General features: G+C 38.0%; 2 protein-coding genes and 1 long non-coding RNA gene across 3 annotated transcripts in view; all 3 read left to right on the top strand.

The window, feature by feature from the left end:
• LOC112165192 (pentatricopeptide repeat-containing protein At5g16420, mitochondrial-like) overlaps positions 1 to 15,360 on the top strand; it is a 44,656-nt gene extending 29,296 nt beyond the window's left edge. The window contains exon 8 of the mRNA XM_040506017.1: positions 15,171 to 15,360. Coding sequence (XP_040361951.1) covers positions 15,171 to 15,323 — 153 coding nt within the window. The 3' untranslated portion in view covers positions 15,324 to 15,360. The remainder of the gene's footprint in view (positions 1 to 15,170) is intronic.
• On the top strand, positions 11,440 to 13,318 carry LOC112193719 (receptor-like protein 6). The gene is made up of 2 exons (XM_040518308.1): positions 11,440 to 12,133; positions 13,222 to 13,318. Exons 1-2 carry the CDS (start codon positions 11,703 to 11,705, stop codon positions 13,226 to 13,228), a joined length of 438 nt encoding a protein of 145 aa, XP_040374242.1. The 5' UTR covers positions 11,440 to 11,702; the 3' UTR covers positions 13,229 to 13,318.
• A 185-nt stretch (positions 15,361 to 15,545) lies between the features above and the next one.
• LOC121052718 lies at positions 15,546 to 16,923 on the top strand. The gene is made up of 3 exons (XR_005809944.1): positions 15,546 to 15,825; positions 16,214 to 16,289; positions 16,866 to 16,923. It is a non-coding gene; the product is annotated as an uncharacterized LOC121052718 (long non-coding RNA).
• The last annotated feature ends 4,205 nt before the right edge of the window (positions 16,924 to 21,128 follow it).

The following is a 21,128-nucleotide window of genomic DNA, read 5'->3' as shown; positions in this document are numbered from 1 at the left end:
CCATTTGACCAAGCTACATGGTACAAGACAAAAGTACTTGAGGCTGTAGAATGTCACAATTCGGCCAAATGTAGTTTGAGAAGTATTTATAGAAATAAAAATGCAAATATTATTGTTGGATACTTTTGGTGGATTGTTATTGGTGGGTAAAAATACAGGGATATAGTTTTGAATTTTTATAGGCCAATTTGTTTAAATGGTTAATTTGAATAATCGCTTACTATATAAGTTTAGTGTGATAGAAGATGTGTGTGGTTGCACTGTATTTTAAGACCATTTGAAGTGGTGTTGATCTTGTAATTATTTATAATTTTAATGTTTATTTTAGCGTGTCATATAGGTTAGTGGTCCGTATGGTGCCGACTACAGTTGTCTCTGCGCATGGTACTTTGCTTTGTAATCTTTACCCTATTGGTAAATAACTCTTATCAATTTCTTAAGTTGGCAGCTATGGAACTCCTCTACATTTTCGGTCTTTAGAGGCCTTGTCATAGTGGTCCATCAACAATGTGAAGATGCATTGATAATTTGCCTGGTATACTCTATGCAAGCAATGTATATACCCAATTCGAAGATGTAATTGACTGATTTCATGAACTAATTTCAGTAGTGTTTGGAAATTCTTTGTTTCATGAATAGCTACTGGTTCTCTATGCTTGGGCAGTGATATATTGGCTTTTATATCGCACTGATAGAAGTTATTAAAATGTCGGTCATACATATCTATCGAACTTTGAAAAATGGAGATATTAAAAATATCGAGAAACACATTCGAGATATCCTGGAAAATAATTTTTTTTTTTTTGAAAGAATTAATTTACATATAAATATATAAATATATATTGAATTTACATATAAATATATATAAATGTCAACTTCATCTACATCCAAAAATAGACTATAGATAGTTGAAAAGACATTCGTTGGTCTATGAAAATACAATAATCAGACCAAGACATATGATCCATATAGTACAAATTGTAGTGATGAACATGATAGTCATAGATTTCCTCACCCAAATCTCCCTTGAGTGGATTACTCCTCACCCAAATTCGCCTTGAAAAGATTTCTCTTCACCCAGATTCTCTTTAAGGGAATTACTCATCACCTAGATTCACCTTGAGGAGATTTCTCCTCACTCAAATTAACCTTGAGAGAATTACTCTTCATCCAGATTCTCCTTGAGGAGATTTCTCATCACCGAGATTCGCTTTGAGATAATTACTCTTCACCCAAATTCATCTTGAGGAGATTTTTCCTCATCCAATAACTTGCCATGAGTCAGGCTAATCCAAGGCACCACATATCTATCTTTCACCAATACAAGCTAATTCTTTATCACACCACACTCAAATTTATTTTTCACATTTCATTGAACAACTAAACTGCACAAACCAATATTTAAAACAGTCAATCAAGGACGTTGACCCATAAAGGCATTACCAAGTGTTAAAAAGAAAGCAAATTGGCGCATATCCATATGGGCTGTGATCATAGCATTAGAGAAGAACTGGGTGTGCATTTGGACAAAGGAAATTATGGAAGCGTACGTTTGCTAAGAGCAAGTCCACTCGTTGAGGTTGGCAGGTCAATACTATTCACTGCTTTTTGCTTTTCATTTCCACCATCCAGGTCAAAATGTCAGATACTATTCACAAAAGGTCACTTTGGGTCACTTTTTGGGTCAATTTCTTAACCTGCCAACTGACATTTGGTGATCTTTTGTGAACAGTATCTGACATTTTGACCTAGATGGTGGAAATGAAAAACAAAAAGCAGTGAATAGTATTGACCTGCCAATCTCAACGGGTGGACTTGCTCTAATAGAGTTGTTTTTGTGTGTCACAAGTGTTTGGCTTCAAAACTAGCTTGGCGTGCAAACCGTCTCTTTTGAGTGCGCAGGCGTGCCAGCACCGTGGGGTGCAGTCGTCGGGGCATCCCTTGACCTGACTTCTTGATCAAACGCTGTGGACGAGGAGAGCACGTACCAACCTCGTCACCAGGTTCTTTTCTCTGCCTTTCAGAAAAAGACTTCTTGCCTTACGGATAAGGGCTTGTGGTGTGATCTCTTGCGTCACTGAGTCGATACTCAACGTTGTAAGTTGAGCAGAGCAATCACCGGGAAGTAGGAGAAAGCACGGGTTTTGCTAAAGCGTGACTTTAGCTTCGCTCGGTTGCGAGGGCGTTACCCTTGCTTCGCTGGTTTCAACTAGGTTGAAAGTAGGTTCGCTCTGGAGAGGCTTTGATAATCGTTGAGATTGATTGGAGAGTTGTTATGTTTCTATATCATCTTTAGCCTCTATATATAGGCTGCTCGTAGATTCACATTCCTAATAGGAGTGAAATACTATATTGTAGGCCACAATTATTGGCCTTGAATCAAATCAAAATACTTAACAGTTTTGATAGCTATCGTAGGTGCGCAATAATAGATTAACTCTATCGTAGCTATCTTCTAGGCAAGATTAATTACCTCTAGGAATCTTGGACGTAATCTTCTTGGATGCGAACTGTTCGCTATGCACGTCTTAATTGCATATATATCTTCGCCAAGCATAATAATCTCATAGCTATCTTTAATTGCATGCATGCTGTTTATATAGCCCACGTAATCTGAGCCATGTAGCTTGCATAATTATATCTTCTTTTTGACGTTCGCGAGCAAGACTTAATTGCATAGCACCATGATTCCTTGCATCTTATTGGTAGCAAATAGTTGATGGCCTACCATGCTATTCTTTCCTTAATTGGTCCACCATGCATGAGCAATTATACATACATGAATTAACATGATATATTGATATATTTATTCCTTTGATTCCTTAATCAATAAGAGCCCATGCTTTCACGTCCACCTTAATTGCATGGGAAACCACAATTGCTTGCATACATAGGACAATGGAGGATAATTGAGTCCTTCCTGAATTGTTCCACATTTGGTATAATAGCTTGATTGCAATATATGGGAAACCTTGATTCCTTGCATGGCTAGGCCACGTAACCTACTCCATATATGTAGCTGCCATATATTCCCTCTTGCACAATACTTGGTAATCAAGTAAACAAATTACCATATTTAATTACCAAATATTTGATAATTAATAGTAAATCAATGAATATCCAGATTGGCCTCGAGATTGCTTGGCCTTCAAGTAGGCTTCACTTAGCCTCTAAACAATATATTCCGAACTTGTCAGAAATATATAGCTTGGGCCACAACTATTGGCCCCAATTCTTCGAGACACCCCATGTCAGGAAAAAATATTACTTTTGGGTTCAAACAACAAGGACATTGACTGTTGACCCATAAAAGTAACGTGAATGGTTAACCCATAAAACCCTTCTAAGTTGAGGTTGTGCGGCTCGGATGCTTCACATTGCTTTCTGTCTTTAGAGGGCGTTTTGGAGCATACCTTTGCTAATAGAGTTGTTTGTGTGTGTCACAAGGACATTGACCCATAAAAGCATAACCTATTCTTCATTAGAGGGTGGAACATTGGCGCACATCCATGTGGGCTGTGATGATAGCATTAGAGGAACTGGAAGGGGATTTGGATGAAAGGAAATGGAGGTTGTGCCGCATGCTTCACATTACATTCCGTCTTTAGAGGGCGTTTTGGAGCATGCACTCACGCACTAGATGCTAGATTTTCATACTAGTATAACACATCACTGTTGAACTCTCAGCTTGAGCTGGTTTATTGCAATCTGAATGGTGTTTTCGATATGATGATTTTTTTTTTTTTGAGCCAATTATATCGTGTCATAAGGTTACCAAAATATTAAAAAGCCATCATATTTCTAATTTTCATAAATTACAAAACTGACAATGTGTGTGAAAAGTTATTGTTAATCTTCAAAAATACAAGTTATATATATATATATATATATTGTCTTTTTGTAAACTGATATTTAGTATTTGTCGGTATGTTCTACTGCTGGTAATGTCGTGAGATAATTCAATTCTTACTCATCCACCAGTTATTATCTTTACTCTAAAAATAATTTTTGAAGGAGATGAATAAAAATTTGGGCCAGCATATAAGACCACTTTTAGTAAGTTTATTATTCTCTAAGTCATCTAATCCGTTGCCAAAAAACAAAAGTGTTTTACCAACAAGGTCAATAGACCAAAATATGGTTGGTTGGATAATAAAGCGCTACTCTTTTACCTTTTTTTTTGTTAAGACAAACAGTACACTTTTATTGAATATCGAAGCAAACATTACAAGAAGTCAACCACGATATGAAAATAAACCCCTAATGAGTACAGAAAATTAAAAAAATATAAAAAATGTGTTAAAGTAAAATGACAATTGGAATTGGTCTGCTCATTTCATTTCATAACCCCTTTATATAGGGAGAGAATTACAATGGAAATAACAATTACAATGATGACATTAACTACTGATTGGTCCGTAATCCATGCTGATTGATGGTATTTGCTAATTGCTTGATTCCCTCTCCGTCAATCACTTTGACGAAGGCACATAATGTGTTTTTCCTTTAACACTCCCCCTTGTGCCAAGTCAAAGATGAAATGGTGCATGAGTTGTTGCCTCACTAAAAATCTTGCCAAGTAACAATAAAAACCCTGTGGGACAAAAATACACCTTGGTTGAAGGAAAAGAGCACAACGCACCTTTTACATTTGAGTATGACATGTGTGTGTTAGACTCCCCCTGACGTCTACACCTCTCCCTGATACTTACATTAATCTAAGGAGCTTGGAAAGTCTTCGCATTCCTATGTTTTTCACATGTTTCTCAAATGTGTCCTTAGGCAGTGATTTGGTGAACAAATCTGCTACATTCTCCTCAGACCTTACTTGATTCATTTGAATCTTGAGGAGACCCTATTGTTGCTGATTGTAGGAAAACTTTGGCGATATGTGTTTTGTATTATCACCCTTGATATATCCTAGCTTCATCTGTTCGATGCAAGCTGCATTATTTTCATAAATGCAAGTAGGCTTTTCAGTGGTAGAACTCAAACCACTAGTCCCTCGAATATGTGTAATGATAGCTATTAACCATACACACTCACGAATCACCTCATGTAGAGCAATGATCTCTGAGTGGTTCGAGGAGGTAGCCACAAGGGTTTGCTTGGTTGATCTCCAAGATATCGCCGTGTTCCCAATGGTAAATACATAACCAGTTTGTGAACGATCTTTATGTGGGTCAGAGAGATACCCAGTATCAGCAAAACCAACCAAAATGTCATTTGGTGTTTCGATGTAGGTAGTGGCGCTTTCGCCATCAATATTTCCTTTAGGGATTGTAGTTCCATCTGCGGTCCCTCTTGTCTCTCTGTAGGGAAAGAACAGTCCCAAGTCAATGGTTCCTTTTAGGTATTGAAAATGTTCTTGATACCATTCCAGTGATGCTGCGTTGGCGCTGAGCTAAATCTAGCTAACAAGTTCACTGAGAATGCAATGTCTGATCGAGTACATTAGGCTAGGTACAATAATGCACCTATTGCACTTAGATAGGGAATTTCCTCTTCGTCATCTTCCTTTAGACGAAATGGATCTTTCCTTGCATTCAAGCTTCGACCGATCATGGGAGTGCTAGCAGTATACACTTTGTTCATGTTATATGGCCTGACTTTTGGAAATACGCAGACTAGTGGATTAGTATTCCACAAACTCGGTGTTCTAGTTCAAGGCCTAGATAGAGTCGAGTTTTCCCAAGATCCTTCATCTCAAATTCGGATTTCAAGTAGCTCGCGGTTTCTCTTATTTCATCAAGAGTACCTATTATGTTCATATCATCGACATATACAGCTACAATTGCAAATTCAGAACTTGTTTTCTTTATGAATACGCAGGGGCATACTTCATCGTTCTTATATCTCTTCCCAATCAAGTAGTCACTTAGACGGGTATACCACATCCGCCCGGATTATTTCAATCCGTAAAGTGAGCGTTTCAACTTAATTGCAAACGCACTCCGTGGTTTAGAGTCACTTGACTTGGGTAATGTAAGGCCATCAGGCACTTTCATATATATCTTTGAATCTAGATCCCCATATAGATATACAGTAACCACTTCCATGAGCTGCAGTCCTTTGGAAATTACCAAGCTAACTAAGTAGCGCAACGTTATAACGTCTATTACGGGAGAGTATGTCGCCTCGTAGTCAATTCCAGGGCGTTGTGAGAAACCTTGTGCCACAAGGCGAGCCTTGTACCTCAGGACTTCATTCTTCTCATTACGCTTTCTGACAAAGGCACATTTATGTCCTACAGGCTTTACACTTGGTGGGGTTAGCACTACCAGACCAAATACCTGTCTCTTTGTCAAAGAATATAATTCTGCCTGGATTGTTTCTTTCCATTTAGGCCAATCTGCTCTTTATTGACATTTTGCAACAGAGCGTGGTTCGATATCATCGTGCTCTATGATTCCTTGAGCAACAGTATATATCATCAATGTGTATGGAAGATCTTTCTATCAACTCATACGCATTCTCATAATCCTTTGAGATTTCTTTGTTCTCTGGAATCATTTTAAACATCGGAGCGTCCTCCAGTATTGATTCATGGACATAACTATAATCAGAGACAATCTCATGAGAGGGATTCTATACATTGATGATTGGTTTGTGCCTTACTCACCCTCTTCTTCCTTGGGTAAGTGTCAATCGAACCAAGTGGCCTCCCCCTCTTTCTTGGGGAGCCACGGCCTCAACCACACCTCCACTAAGTGTGGTTGCAGTGCCTCTATCTGCCGCACTGTGCCCCTTGTTGGGGACTTCTAACCTTGCAGGCACATTTGCAGCTGGTATATGTGATCTCATCACTTTTGTGATATCAGTAAACGCATCAGGCATCGAATCTGCTACGTTCTGAAGATCGATTATTCTTTTCACATCACTTTCACTTTGTGAAGTGCGGGGATCAAAATGAGACAGAGTGGGGACAAACCACGATAATTCCTGTCGTTCCCTTGGAAAATCCTTTTTCCTATCTCCCCTTAACGACGGGAAGACTGTCTCATCAAGTGACAATCTGCAAATCTAGCGGTAAAGAGATTGCCTGTCAAGGGTTCCAATAGCGGATAATTGTTGGGGATTCGTATCCAACATAAATACTTAATCGTCTCTGAGGACCCATTTTGGTGCGCTGTGGGGGCGCAATAGGCACATATACTGCGCAACCAAATATGCGTAAGTGTGAAATGTCAGGCTCATATCCAGTTACCAACTGGTACGCAAAAAATGGTTGGCTAGCAGTGGGTCTGAAACGAATAAGTAAAGATGCGTGCAATATTGCATAACCCCAGGAAGATATAGGCAGGTTGGTGCGCATAACCAATGCCCTGCCACCATCTGTTGCTTTTTAATGGTGGCTTCTGCGAGACTATTTTGTGTATGCACATAGGGTACAGGATGCTCTACATCGATCCCAATAGACATGTAATATTCATCAGATGCTTTTGATGTAAACTCTCCAGCGTTAATTATCAAGCCTTATAGACTTGATAGGGTGATCAGGGTGGTGAGCCCTTAAGCGTATAATATGTGCTAGGAGTTTTGCAAACGCAGCATTTCTTGTAGACAATAAAACGACATGTGACCAGTGTGTCGAAGCATCCACCAGAACCATAAAGTACTTGAATGGTCCGCATTCTGGATGGATAGGTCCACAGATATCTCCTTGTATCCTTTGTAAGAATGGAATGTTTTGTATTTTTAGCAGGAAGGTCTCGTTCCTATTTTTTCTAAAGAGCAGGCTTTGCAAAACGAGTGATGTGCCTTTGAAATAGTCAATGAGGCATAATGGGATGGAGGTAGTGTTTTTGGTACTTCAGAAAGCAATGACTGCATTTGAGCAGTACTAGGACCAACACCGTGCAGTGTGGCGGATTTTTCTCCCATTTTATTTTTAACTCGAATGAAGGGATGTCTGTATGAGTTCTTTAAAATACGGATCATCATGTCACGACCGGGATGCCCTACGTGGTCGTGTCAAAGCCTGTATGAGTCAGTGTCCCATATTTCATTGTTGGTGACAGCATATGATTCAATAATCCGAATCGTAGTGAGGTACAGTCCACTAGATTGACTCATAAGTTTCTCTAAAATGCGTTTCCTTCCACATTCATTAGAGGTAATATAAATGTATTAAGTTCCATTCTCACAGTGTGTTTCTACATGATAATCGTTGGCACGAATATCTTTGAATCTTTAACAAGGTTCGATTAGCTCTTGGTGCATACAGAGCGTCTGTGACATTAAATATATCTCATATTCTTTAGAGTATTTCTATGTTAGGTAGAATGATAATCTTTTCATTCTAGTAATTTTTTTTTTCTAGATGTATTGCTTTACATCGTTATAGTGCTTTTTCGAACCCTGTAAATATGTGTAGTAAATAAATTTGAATATATTCAGTGCTTCAAAATAAAATTTGAAATTTATTTAGAAGCCAACGTTAATCAAATCAAGGTCTTGTTCTAATTCATCAAACCATTATTGAAATAAACTTTAAGACCAAGTAATAGTCTAATTAAAAATGAGGCATCATGCCTTCACAACTGTTTTTGGAAAATAAAGTAAATAAAGCAGATCAGTCAAAATTTGGGGCATCGGTTGACTGAGCAAGTTCCTTGTTGCCATTAAAGTCTGCAATTGTGAGGTTGACGTCTGGGTCATGGTCTCCTTCTTCCATATATTGAGCCTCTTGTTCTTTAGACTCACTATACTTCTTGTAATTGGCTGCTACTCTGTTGCTTGCTTGGCAGTTCTTTCCACCTTTCACTTTGCCATAATTAGCCTCAGGCATTTTCTTTGTTCCAACAGGTCTGACATTGTTGTTTAACAGAACCTCATTATGCCTCTCAGCCACTTGCAGTAGGTTGATCAGCTTGTTGAAGGTTGTGATTCTTTTGTTATCATACTCCAGCCTATATTGGTTTGCTAGTATAATTGCTGAAGTAGGAAAAGTGGAAAGAGTCTTCTGGATCATATCATCTTCTATGAGTTCATTTCCACAGAAATTAGACGTGCCTTTAGGCGCAACATGTCCTTATTGAAGTCATTGACCCTTTTGTAGTCAAGTAACCGGATTTCATTCCACTGAACGGTCAGTTCTGGAAGCAAGGTGTCATGAATGTTCCCAAAACGTCCTTTAAGGGCATCCCACAGTTCTTTGGGTGTCTTCAACTGAAGGTATTCCCAGCGTAGGCTAGGATCAATATGTCGCCTCAAAAACATTAAGGCATTTGCTTTCACCTTGTCAGACGGTCCATTGTCTTTGGGGTCGGTAATGGTGGCAGTGTAGTCTCTTGCCACAAAGGCATTTTCCACATCGGAAATCCAACGGTGGTACTCAAGTCCGTCTGAGTCCAAAATGTCAAATTCATGTCGAGTTGGATCAACCATCTACATAAACAAGAGAGAAGAAATAAATTACGCAGTCATAAAGACATCCACGTGAATTATTTTCCAAACATATGAATTAGATTTCAAGACCAAGATTCGTAATGGTCACATTTTTTTTTTTCGATGCTATGTGAAAATACTTTATCACAGTAAGTGTGTGTATAATGTGCATGAATTTTCATTATCATGGCAAAATGGAATTTTATATGTTGCATTACAAAAATAATTATAACACATTTAATAATAAATAAAACATAGCATATATAAAAAAAATAAACTACATGGCATGCTCAAATTTCATAAATAATATATAACAAAATATATATATATATATATATATATGGCATGCTCAAAAATAAAATATAAACAATAAAATATATAATCATATTTAAAGATAATCATATAAAGCATAAATAACAAGACATGCAATGATCAAAATTATCTAACTAAGCATGCTCAATAACAAAATATAATAAAGGCATAAAAAGCATGCTTAAAAATAGAAAATAAAACGCACATACTTGATTAAAATCATAAAATAAAATAAAGAAAACATACTTGATTTCGAGAAAATAAAACAATCCTAGCACACGCGCGTGTTGATACAGGCGTTCGTAGTGATGTTTTTGGGCTTGAGAAAACTAGGCCGCTTCCTCTCCCTTTTCAGCAGTGGGCTTTGATTTTTTTTTTCTGGGCCTTCTCTTTTTTCTTTTCTTTTTCTGTTTTTTTTTTTCGTTTCTGGGCCTGCTTTTTTTTTTTTTTTTGGGCCAAGTGTATACTTGGGCCCTTCTCTTTTTTTTTTCTTTTTTTTTTTCAGGTTGGGATTCCCCCTTTTTTTTTTTTCGACCGGACCTTTTCTTTAGGCCAGTTTACTTTTTCTTTCTCTCTGTTTTCTCTCTCTCTCTCTCTCTCTCTCTCTCTCTCTCTCTCTCTCTCTCTCTCTCTCTCTCTCTCTTTCTTTCCTCTCTTCTTCTTTCTCTGCTTCTTTCTTTTCTCTCTGTTTGTTTTTCGGTTTGCAGGAAGAAGAAACTCATGCAGATGCCTGTCTAGCTGCGGCTGGGCTAGGCCGGGGCTGGGCAGGGGCGCCGGGGCGGGGCTGGGACCGGTGTAGGAGACGAGCGGATCCCAGCTGGCCAATCCGAGCGTTGGCGGAGGCGCTGCTGCAGATGGGCTGCCGGATTCTTTAGCGATCTGTGCTGGGATCTGCGCTGTGGGCTGCGCGGGTGGGCTGGCCGCGTGGGTAGGAGGACGGACTAGGCTAGAGCAGGGCTGCTGGCCGGTTTGGATCGGTGCAGTGATGGAATTTGGTTGAGGCCGGCAGGAATGGTGGGTCAGCCGGTGTTGCAGGCTCAGGGGGCGGTCTGGGCGAGCAGGAGGTGGCTGCGCAGGCGGTGGCTAGGTAGGGCTTGCAGTCCCCGATCTGGTCGAAGGGGTGGGTGTAGGCTGTAGGATTTTATTTTTTTTCGAGAATTGTTGGTGGCGGTAGAATAAGAAATTTTTTTCTGCTAGGGTTGTTGATTTTTTTCTTTGGCTATTGGCTCTGAGCGTGCTGATAACGTGTAAAAGTAAAATGATAATTGGAATTGGTCTGCTCATTTCATTTCATAATCCCTTTATATAGGGAGAGAATTACAATGGAAAGAACAATTACAATGATGACATTAACTACTGATTGGTCCGTAATCCATGCTGATTGATGGTAATTGCTAATTGCTTGATTCTTTCTCCGTCAATCACTTTGACGAAGGCACATAATGTGTTTTTCCATTAACAAAATGAAAATTATATATCGCGATCTGTTTCCTAAATGGCCTGTTGGTTTGGGGGTACTTTACTATTCCTTTTTGCATGGCGTAGTCAAACTAGAAATATAAAAATAAATAAATAAAGATAATAAACGGGTACAGAAAATCAAGCTGATATTATGTGTGGTTTCCACTAGGCCACCAACCACAAGCTTCCCACTACTCTGAAGTCGTCCCTCAAAAAGTTATTCAGGGGAAAGACAAGAAACGACAAGGATCTATCCAATGAGAGAAGGTACGTTTGCTAATTGGTTTATTTTTTCTTCGTTAAAAAGACAAATGAGTACAAATATTAATTGAACCTTTTTCAAGTTTTCATTCATTCATACAACAAAAGGCAAAAGGTAAATTATAAGTCATCCATTGATGTGTCCACCCACAAAAGAAAAGAGCAAAAGGCATGAATGGGTTTCTTACACTGTTGACTTGTTTGATCAAGGACGATTGGTTCAGTCTATAAATAACTCATTCCATTTAATCTGGATTTTATCAAATTAAACATAAATCATGGGGTTATCATCTCTATGCTTAATAACTGTGTCCATCTATATCCTTTCAACAATTGTGCTGTTCCATCTTGTGGTGGCCAACTCTATGCAGTCACATACTCCTACTTGCCATGATGGTGAGATCTCTGCCTTGCTGCAATTCAAGCAAAGTTTTGTCATTGACATGTCTGCTTCAGAGTATGTGGGTGCTTATCCAAAGATTTCTTCATGGAAATCAAACAGCAGTTGTTGCTTATGGGATGGCGTAGAGTGTGATGAGAAGACAGGTCACGTGATTGGGCTTGATCTTAGTAGCAGTTGTCTCAATGGGTCTTTCAGCTCCAACAACACCTTATTCAGTCTTGTTCATCTTCAGCGTCTGAACCTCGCTGATAATGCCTTCAATTTCTCTCAAATTCCTACTAGCATTAGGAACTTTCCAAGGCTCAGGTATCTCAACCTCTCTTACTCTGTATTTTCTGGTCATATCCCGTTTGAAGTTTCACAACTATCTAAATTGTCTTCCCTTGATCTATCTCTCAATGATGATATGTTTTCCAATAAAGAATGGTTAAGAAGCCTAGCTCAAAATTTAACTGGTCTAGAAACACTTGATCTTTCTTCAATCAATGTATCATCCACAGTACCCAGCACTCTGACAAATTTGTCACATTTGACATCTCTCATCCTTTCTGAATGCGGCCTATTTGGAAAATTACCGGGAAGAATCTTTAAATTAAAGAATTTGAAGGTTCTTGATGTGAGCAGCAACCCTGCTCTCACAGGGAATTTTCCTGATGACTATAGTGGAAGTAGTCCTGATCTCATGTCACTCAAACTCTCAGCCACTAATTTTTCCATAAACCTGCCTTCTTTGATAGAAAGGTTTCATTCATTGAAAGAGTTAGCTGTGAGTATATGCAATATTTCAGAAGGTCCATTACCATTTTCACTTGGTAATCTTAGGGATCTCATCTATTTGGACCTTTCATATAATAAGTTTAATGGTCAAATCCCTACAGCTACACTTGGTAATCTTAGGGATCTCATCTATTTGGACCATTCATATAATAAGTTTAATGGTCAAATCCCTACAGCTATGTTGGGAAACCTTACCCAACTTACATATCTATCACTTTCTAATAATTATTTTCATGGTTCAGTCCCCCAGTCCTTGTTCCATCTCATGAATCTTCAAACCCTCCAGCTAGATCATAATAATTTCAGTGGTACAGTAGAGTTCCAGAAGTTTCTTAACCTACAAAAACTCACCTATCTAGATCTATCTAATAATAATCTGGAATTGCTCTCAGAATCTAGATTTTTGAATAATGCAACTACTGTACTTCCAGAGTTTGAGTATCTAAAATTGGGTGGGTGCAACCTCAGAGAGTTCCCAGATTTCCTAAGATCTCAAGAAGCATTGTTTCAATTAGATCTCTCTGGAAACAAATTGCAAGGCCAAGTACCAAAATGGATGTGGAACATAAGCACTGAAACTCTGTCTTACATTAACATTTCTCATAACTTCCTGTCAGGCTTTGAGAAAACTGCAGCTGTCCTTCCCAGGATTCACCTACGATACTTAGACCTGTCATTCAACATGTTTCGTGAATTATTGTTGTTACCTTATTTAACATCCTTCCTGTACTATAACATTGCAAACAACAAATTGACCGGACAAGTTTCACCAATGATTTGCAATATGACTTTTCTTGGATACCTTGATTTGTCAAACAACAAGTTGATTGGCAACTTACCGCAGTGTGGGGGAAACTTTAGTGCGAGTCTGGAGTATCTGAAACTTGGAAACAATTCATTTCATGGAAATCTTCCTCAATCATACACCAATGGAAGCTATTTAAGGATGATAGATATTGGTCACAACAATTTCCATGGGCAACTACCGAGGTCACTGGCGAATTGTGCAAGTCTTGAAAGTTTAGTCCTTTCACACAATAATTTTACTGATACCTTCCCTGTTTGGTTGGGGGCTCTCCCTGAGTTGAAAATTTTGAAAATGGACCACAATGTGTTCTATGGAGTGATTCTGAAACCTGATAAGAAGAATCTTCAATTCCCGGTGCTGCGTATTCTTGATTTGTCTTACAATGATTTCTCAGGTCAGTTTCCATTTGAATACATTTTTTCTGGAAATGGGACAACAAGTATCACTCATGATTTGGAGTATTACCGCATTTATTCATTTAATGGTGGGTATTACTCAATCACGATAATCTGTAAAGGTGTGGAGAGATACTACCCAAGAGTTCGAGGGGACTTGATACTCATTGACATCTCAAGCAACAATTTTGAAGGGCAGATTCCTGAATACATTGGGAAACTTCAGGGGATTTGGTCACTCAATCTCTCCAATAACATTCTCACGGGTCGCATCCCATCATCCTGGTGAGATTCATTGGACCTTTCACATAACAAGCTCTCTGGTGAGATTCCTCAGCAACTGGCACAACTTGATTCTCTCTCAAAGTTCAATGTCTCTCACAACAATCTCACAGGCCCTGTACCACGGGGAATCCACTTCACTACATTTGACAGCACTTCATATCTGGGAAACCAAGGATTGTGCGGAGATCTATTGCCCAAGAAATGTGGAAATTCTGAGGGCAGTCAACTTCCACCTTCAACATCAGAAGATAATGACTCGGGCTCTGGAATTGAATTGGACTGGAAATTTGTTGTGGCAGGGTCAGGGAGTGGCTTGTTGGTGGGAGTGGTTGTTGCAGACTTTGTGATTACCAAGTGGAATGTGTGGTTCATTGAGATTGTTGCAGTACTGATCGTGTTTTCAAAAAGGATAAGAAATTGAGTGTTGGATCATGTTGCTCTTTGTTTTTAAGTTGTGTTTCCAATTTCTTATATGTATGCATTCTTAGGTAGGGAGGATTTGTAATGTTCAGTATCAGTAACTTTCAGGAGTTTTACTTGTACGGTTCTGCAATCCCTCTTTATTTGTGGTAGCAAACATCACAAGATCAAAAAGAGGTATATCTTTTAAATAAGCTCAATTCCATCTTAATTTCTTGTTAATCATATGAAATAACATCATGAAGTAAATAAATAATATTAACTCTTACTCAAATTCTGTTAGGACATGGTATTTTTTGTCGAAAGCATAAATATATATATAAATCACAATCCAGATACAGATACAGCAACTAGAAAGTGTAGTTTTAGTTAATGGCATCAATAATTTAGTTTAGCTTTGCGAATGTGTGAAGCAAACAAAACAGAGCAAAACAGAATGTTTTCAAGTCTGTTTTTAGGTGAAGCCAAAACAGTTTCATTTTCCGAAAACAGTTTCCCTTGAACAGATTGGAGCCAAAACAGTTTCAAGCCCCAAAATCGCATTCAAGACATTTATTACCATTTTGAAATGATTTACAGACTGCACACCAGGTGCTCGACGAAATGTGCGCCATGGGATTTGTGCCCAATGTGGTGACTTTTGGGTGCTAAGAAAGTGTTTGGTGAGATTTTGGACAGAGGGTGGTTTCCTGATGTGACTACTTATACCATATTGATGGATGGGTATGTGAAACTGGTTGTGGCTATTAAGGTCATGGATGAGATGAAGGATAATGGGATTGGCCCAATGAGGTTACTTATGGGGTTATGATTGAAGCTTATTGTAAGGAAAATAAGTCAGGAAATTGTTTGATCAGTTTGAGACGAGTGAGTCTTATTTCTGATGTCATGACTTACAACATGCTTATTTCTGGGATGTGTGAAGTGGGGGAGTTGTGTGAGGCAGGGTGGTTGTGGGATGACATGGTGGACAAGGGATGTACTCTATATTGATCAAAGGATTTTGTAAGATTAGAAAAGCGAAGAAGGGAATTAAGATTTTGGACGAGATGTTCGAAAAAGGCTGTTTGCCAAACAAGTCTACTTATGCTATGTTGATTAAGGGGCTCTGTGACTCGGGAGAGGAAGCTGAAGTCACTAGAGTAATATCTATGGCAATGTCAACTGGGATCTTTTCCTTACTAAGGTTGTTGGTGATTTGGATACTGGGGAAAGTGTTCTAAACAGAATACTACTGGAGAATGCTGATTAGAGCCCCAGACCTTGTGGCCTTGGAAAATGCTGACCTTGATCTCACCCACAGTTTTTCTCAGGTCGGTATTTTGTTATTCCATCCATTATTTTTCATTTTGAGAAGAAATAAATGTTGTTTACAGTTTGTTTATTAATAAATTTCTGTCAATAATTTACTGTAGTAGATTATATTATTGAAAGGATTATGTTGTTGTATTTTTTTGTTCAAAAAGAGTTTGTATCTTTGATGTAAGCTCATACTGGGTCATGTCAAAATTAGGCATATGTCAACCCTCTTAGCACCTCTTTAGCTGTATGCGACTCTATGGGTGTTCATCTTTTTCACCTTTTTCACTATTAGATTTACAATAGAGTTTGTGAGCTACACATAATAAAAGTTATCATTAGTTCATTACAATTGTTACATCTTTATGCTTAATAATCTGTTTTCTTTTTTCAATGGTGAAGGTGCCAGTAGAAGTACCTTATTGGAATCAAGTCTGCAGGGACCCAAGATGGGCACTGATGGTGGATATTGGAAGGGGTACCATTCTTATTCCTTTACTAATGAACTCTCTCTCATGTCTATTTGTAGAGTAGTCCTAGTGATTCACAATTATGAGCAATTAGCATTTCTTCCCGAATTTGGTTCTTCAATTAAAAGGCAAGAATGATAATTTTATTTAGGTAAAGAAGAAGTTGGAATTTGGTTAAATCTCTTTTATCTGTTCTGTTTAATGTATGACTCAATATGGATGATGATTCTAATAGAAACCTTGACTATCATGCTCCACCTCTCTTGATTAACCCATATTATGAAATTATAACTACAAATAAAAGATTTGTTGGACAGTTCCTTTTTTATTTTTAGCATTTGTGGAATGTTTATCGAGCTACTTGACTTTAGTTATAGAGATGAACAACCTCATAGATATTATGTTAAGACAGAGATAGGCCAAGGTTAAGATTGCTTGCAGGACCAGTATTGCCATGTCTTGATGTCTGAGTTGTAAATATAATTCTCAAATTCTCTCTCAGTTGATTAGCTTTACTCACCTCTTCACTCGACTCTTGTAGGCAATTTCTGATTTACTGCTTCTCTTCTTATCTGAACTTACAGACTGTTCTCTGTCTCCTCCACTCAATCGCACATACACAAGAATATATTTAGAATTTCCAAGCAGAATGAAAATCACAGAGAGTTGAGAGCCAATTTTGGGTCAGTCGTTCTGATCTCTCTTCATTTCGTTCTAGTTGAACTGATTTGGTCTTTCATCAAAGTCTTTCTCGAAGGCTTTAAAAGTTGCTCTTTCAATTTAATCTTCAGAACTCTGCCACACAAAATATTAAGTACCACAAAAACTTAAAACTCAAGCTAACTAATCTAGCATAACTTCAACAGCTACTACAAAAAATCTAGGCACCGTAATCTATTTCATCATAACAAAGAACTGGGGTATGTATTGATTTTCTAAAAACTATTTGAGCTAAATATACACTACTGTGTCTTCAATTTTTCCATTGAAAGATTATAAGTTGCAGACATAGTGTGGAAACTATATAGTAAATTGAGAAATTTAGTGTACAGATAAAGTATACTCGATCATTAATATCTATATAATCTTCAGTCTACTTCAACTTTTGGATTGTCTTGCTTCAGGGTCAAGCTAGTAGTGATGTTTTTGTGTTTTATTTGCCAGTGTGATATCAGCTCCCTAGATTTTACAAGTTCACAACTATATGCAGTGCTGCTGCTAAGGGTATGTTTACTTTTGCATATGATATGGAATTGAAAAATTAATGATCTTATTAAATGTCGTAGCTAAGGCCCTGCATTTTTAAAAAATGGCTAATGCATGTATCCTGTTATTTTCCATTCTTTACATGCAGCATCTCATAATACCTGCAGCTGTTGGACTCTCATAAATTTGAAGTCACTAATTGCATATCATATGGAATTGAAGAATGACCTTAAAGGTTGTGGCACTTCAATATTATGATATCTCAGGAGCAATAAATTTTGTTAGCCGAATCTTGGTGTATGGGCAAAAAATACATGAGGACCACCAGTTTTGCATCCTCACTGAACAGAACTCGGTCTCCATCCTTCATCTGCAATCCTTTCCAGTTTCTAAGCTAATCGAGTGTTACACATCTTACTGAGGAAAAAAGAAATTTCAATGCCAATTGTTTTGAGCTTTCTCTGTTCTTTATGTGCAGCATGTCACAGCAAGGAAATTCTTTGGCAGACTATCAACTCACTGGCCCTTTAGGATATTCAGGAGGGCCATGAGAGGTGTCTTTATTATTGTTACTTCATTGATTTACTTACAGTCCCTCATATAGATGGGGAAACTTTTGCAGTGATGTCAAGATTACTATCAACGGCTTCAAATTTCAAGGAGCTAGCAGACATAGAAATAGTACAAAGCGGCATTGTATGTATTAGCTATATCTACACCAGAAGAGACGTGAATTCAGCATGAACTAGTTCTGTCTATACTAGTAGACAGTACCAAACTTTTTTGTTTTATAAAACTATAAATGAATTGAGCAGTTCTTCAGATATTTGATTTTACTGCCCCTTATATAAACACTTTTGTACTTGTATAGAACATTCCCATGCTTTCAAAATGTAAGTATATTGGACTATCCCTATTCGACACATGACTTTCCCAAAGCCAAAAGGAAATCAGAAATTACAAAGCACTAGGAGAATATCTCTCCGACTTGTTCGTGGCTTAAAGGAAATTAAAGAAGTCTGCAAGACCGGATCTGCATGATCGGATCTTCAAGAGGAAATCAAGGAGGATTCAATCTCATTGATCTTGAGTATAAGTGGTATTCATTTCAGATCATGATAGATGATTCAAATTGATATGCATGTCGATTAAATTGATTTGGTATACATTCGCATTAAAGATTTTTTGACATGCATGGTGGTTAAATAGGAAGTGTTGATTTCAGTTTTTACATCTTTCCATATTTATCTTATTTGTTAATTAAGAAAAGATTTGATTAAGGGGGAGTTTTCCTCCCTTATAAAAGGTTTCGAAACTGAAGTTAGAGGGTGGGTTTTTGAATGCATAAAATTGTTCCTACATGAAAAACTATTTCTACTTGTTTCATGTTTTCCATTGTATAATCTCTCACATTCATTCTCAAGATCAGTGATTCATTTGAGAGCAAGGAAGGTTGAAGATAGATTGTCTAGAATATTTTTTTAGGAGTTAGAACAGTTGTAAAACAAGTTAGCATTTGTTGCTAAATGAAAGTGTCTGTTATGAACAACACTACTTGTATTCTGTAAACTCTGATATTTCATATTGGATTGTTCCTTCGTGTTGGCTACGTTAAAAGCCACGCAGTGAAGTTTCCTCAGTGGAGAGGTTTACACTGCGTCAGCAAATTTCCGTGTTGTGAATTATATTTTCCCTAGATATATTCATTGAAATAAAACACTTTCATCAATACTCGTTCCATCAAGTATTTTCATTTTGGCATCAGAGCGGGTTCTAGACTTTTCCCGGGAAAGATGGAACATTCACGTGATAGGGCTGCTGGTGGATCTATAAATAGTCCATGGTTCGAAGGTGGATGTGAAAAATATACTCTGTGGAAAATATACATGAAATCATATCTCTATGCTCAAGATGAACATGTGTGGAATATTGTAGAAAATGGCTGGACTATACCTATGGTAAAAGCAAAAGGAGAAAACTCTTCCACTGCCACTCCCAAACCAAGGAAGGACTGAACTGAGGAAGATCGTGATCTGCAAGCAGATTTCAAGGCTAAGAACAGCATTTTCACAGCCTATCTGAATGAGAAAAACTGAGGATCAGTCACTGTGATACTGCTAAGCAGGCATGGGATCTTCTACAGACTACATATGAAGGAAATAAAAAGGTACGTGCTCAGAAATTACAAGCACTGATCTTTGAGTTCGAAACAATGACTATGGGAGATGATGAAACTATTGATGATTTCCATCGTAGAATTCTTAAAATTTCCGGTCAGTGTCGTAGTCTTGGAGCACCTTTTGATGAAGATAAGATTGTCAAAAAGATTCTCAGGGCCTTGCCAGAAAAATTTCATTCAAAAGTCACTAGTATAGAAGACTCATTTGATATTGATGAGTACCCACTTGATGAGCTCATTGGCAATCTCAAAACTTATGAGATGAGGTTAAAACCTGAGAAGAAGAATAAGGGTGTAGCCTTCAAGGTAGTAAAAGGAGTTGAAGAGGAAGAAGAAACACTAGATCTTGCGCTATTGACAAAGGAATTCAAAAGATTTCTCAAAAGCAAGAAGTCCTCTAGAAATCCAAATGCTTCTAGGAAAAACACCTATGGCGTAAACAGTAGCAGCAGTGACTACAATGGCAAAAGTGGAAAAGGAAGCCTCAAGGGAACTCTCTCTGGAAAACCTAAATGCTATGAGTGTGGTGGCTATGGCCATATCTCTACTAACTGTGGAAATAGGAAGCATGGAAACAACAACAACAAGTCTCTTCTTTCAACTTGGAGTGATGATGAGTCTCAAGAAGTGGAAAATTTGGCTCTTGTGTCGTCACTTCTACCTGATTCTGATAGTGACGAAGCATTTTCTAATGATGAAACAAATATCCGCTGCAAACAACTCTACAAAGCTTCAAAGGCCACATTACTAAGAAACTTAAGCTTGGAAAAGGAAGTTGAATTTCTAAGAACAGAAAAAGAAAAGGTGGAGCACATGTTGGAGACTTCACAATCCACATGGGAACAAGAAAGAAGCAACCTTGTTACTGAGATGGCTATCTCGTCAAGTGATCAGGGCTCGTCAAGTTGGAAGGCTGAAAAGGCTGAATATTTCAACAAAATCAAAATGCTGGAACTGGACGTGAGGGGATAACAAGTTCTAAATTTGGAGTTATTGGCTAAAATTGAGTCCCTACAAGATGAGCTAAAATCGACTCAAGATAAATTCACCAGATTTGAGGTCAGCTCTAACACTATGACCAAATTACTTGGGGCAGGAAGAGCACCACATGACACCTTTGGGCTAGGATACACGGGAGAGAATTCCAAAAGTACAAAGTTTGTAAGAGCATCTGAATCACCTGTCAAAAAGGAGGAAGTCGCACATGATGATCAAGTCTTAATACTGAGAAGCATGAAGGAAGGTCAGCCAGCATACACTTCTCAGGTAAAAGTAGACCAAGAATCTTCCACTGGTCAAAACAGGTATCCTAACTCTAGAACTTTTATTCCAACTTGTCATCACTGTGGTAAGATAGGCCATATCAGACCTAGGTGAAATGAGAGATTGTTAATCTCTTAAGTCTCTCAAGAAGAATGTACTGTTGAATCTTTACAATGTGAACTTAGAGAACAGAAGGAAC

The sequence above is a fragment of the Rosa chinensis genome, chromosome 1 (genome assembly GCF_002994745.2).
Source record: "Rosa chinensis cultivar Old Blush chromosome 1, RchiOBHm-V2, whole genome shotgun sequence".
NCBI classification, from domain to species: Eukaryota; Viridiplantae; Streptophyta; class Magnoliopsida; order Rosales; family Rosaceae; genus Rosa; species Rosa chinensis.
Note: the sequence above shows the minus strand (reverse complement) of the source record. Positions and strands in the feature narration are given on the sequence as shown.

Excerpts from the sequence above, each read along its gene's own strand:
- LOC112193719 (XM_040518308.1), top strand. The coding sequence starts at position 11,703 with ATGGGGTTATCATCTCTATGCTTAATAACTGTGTCCATCTATATCCTT.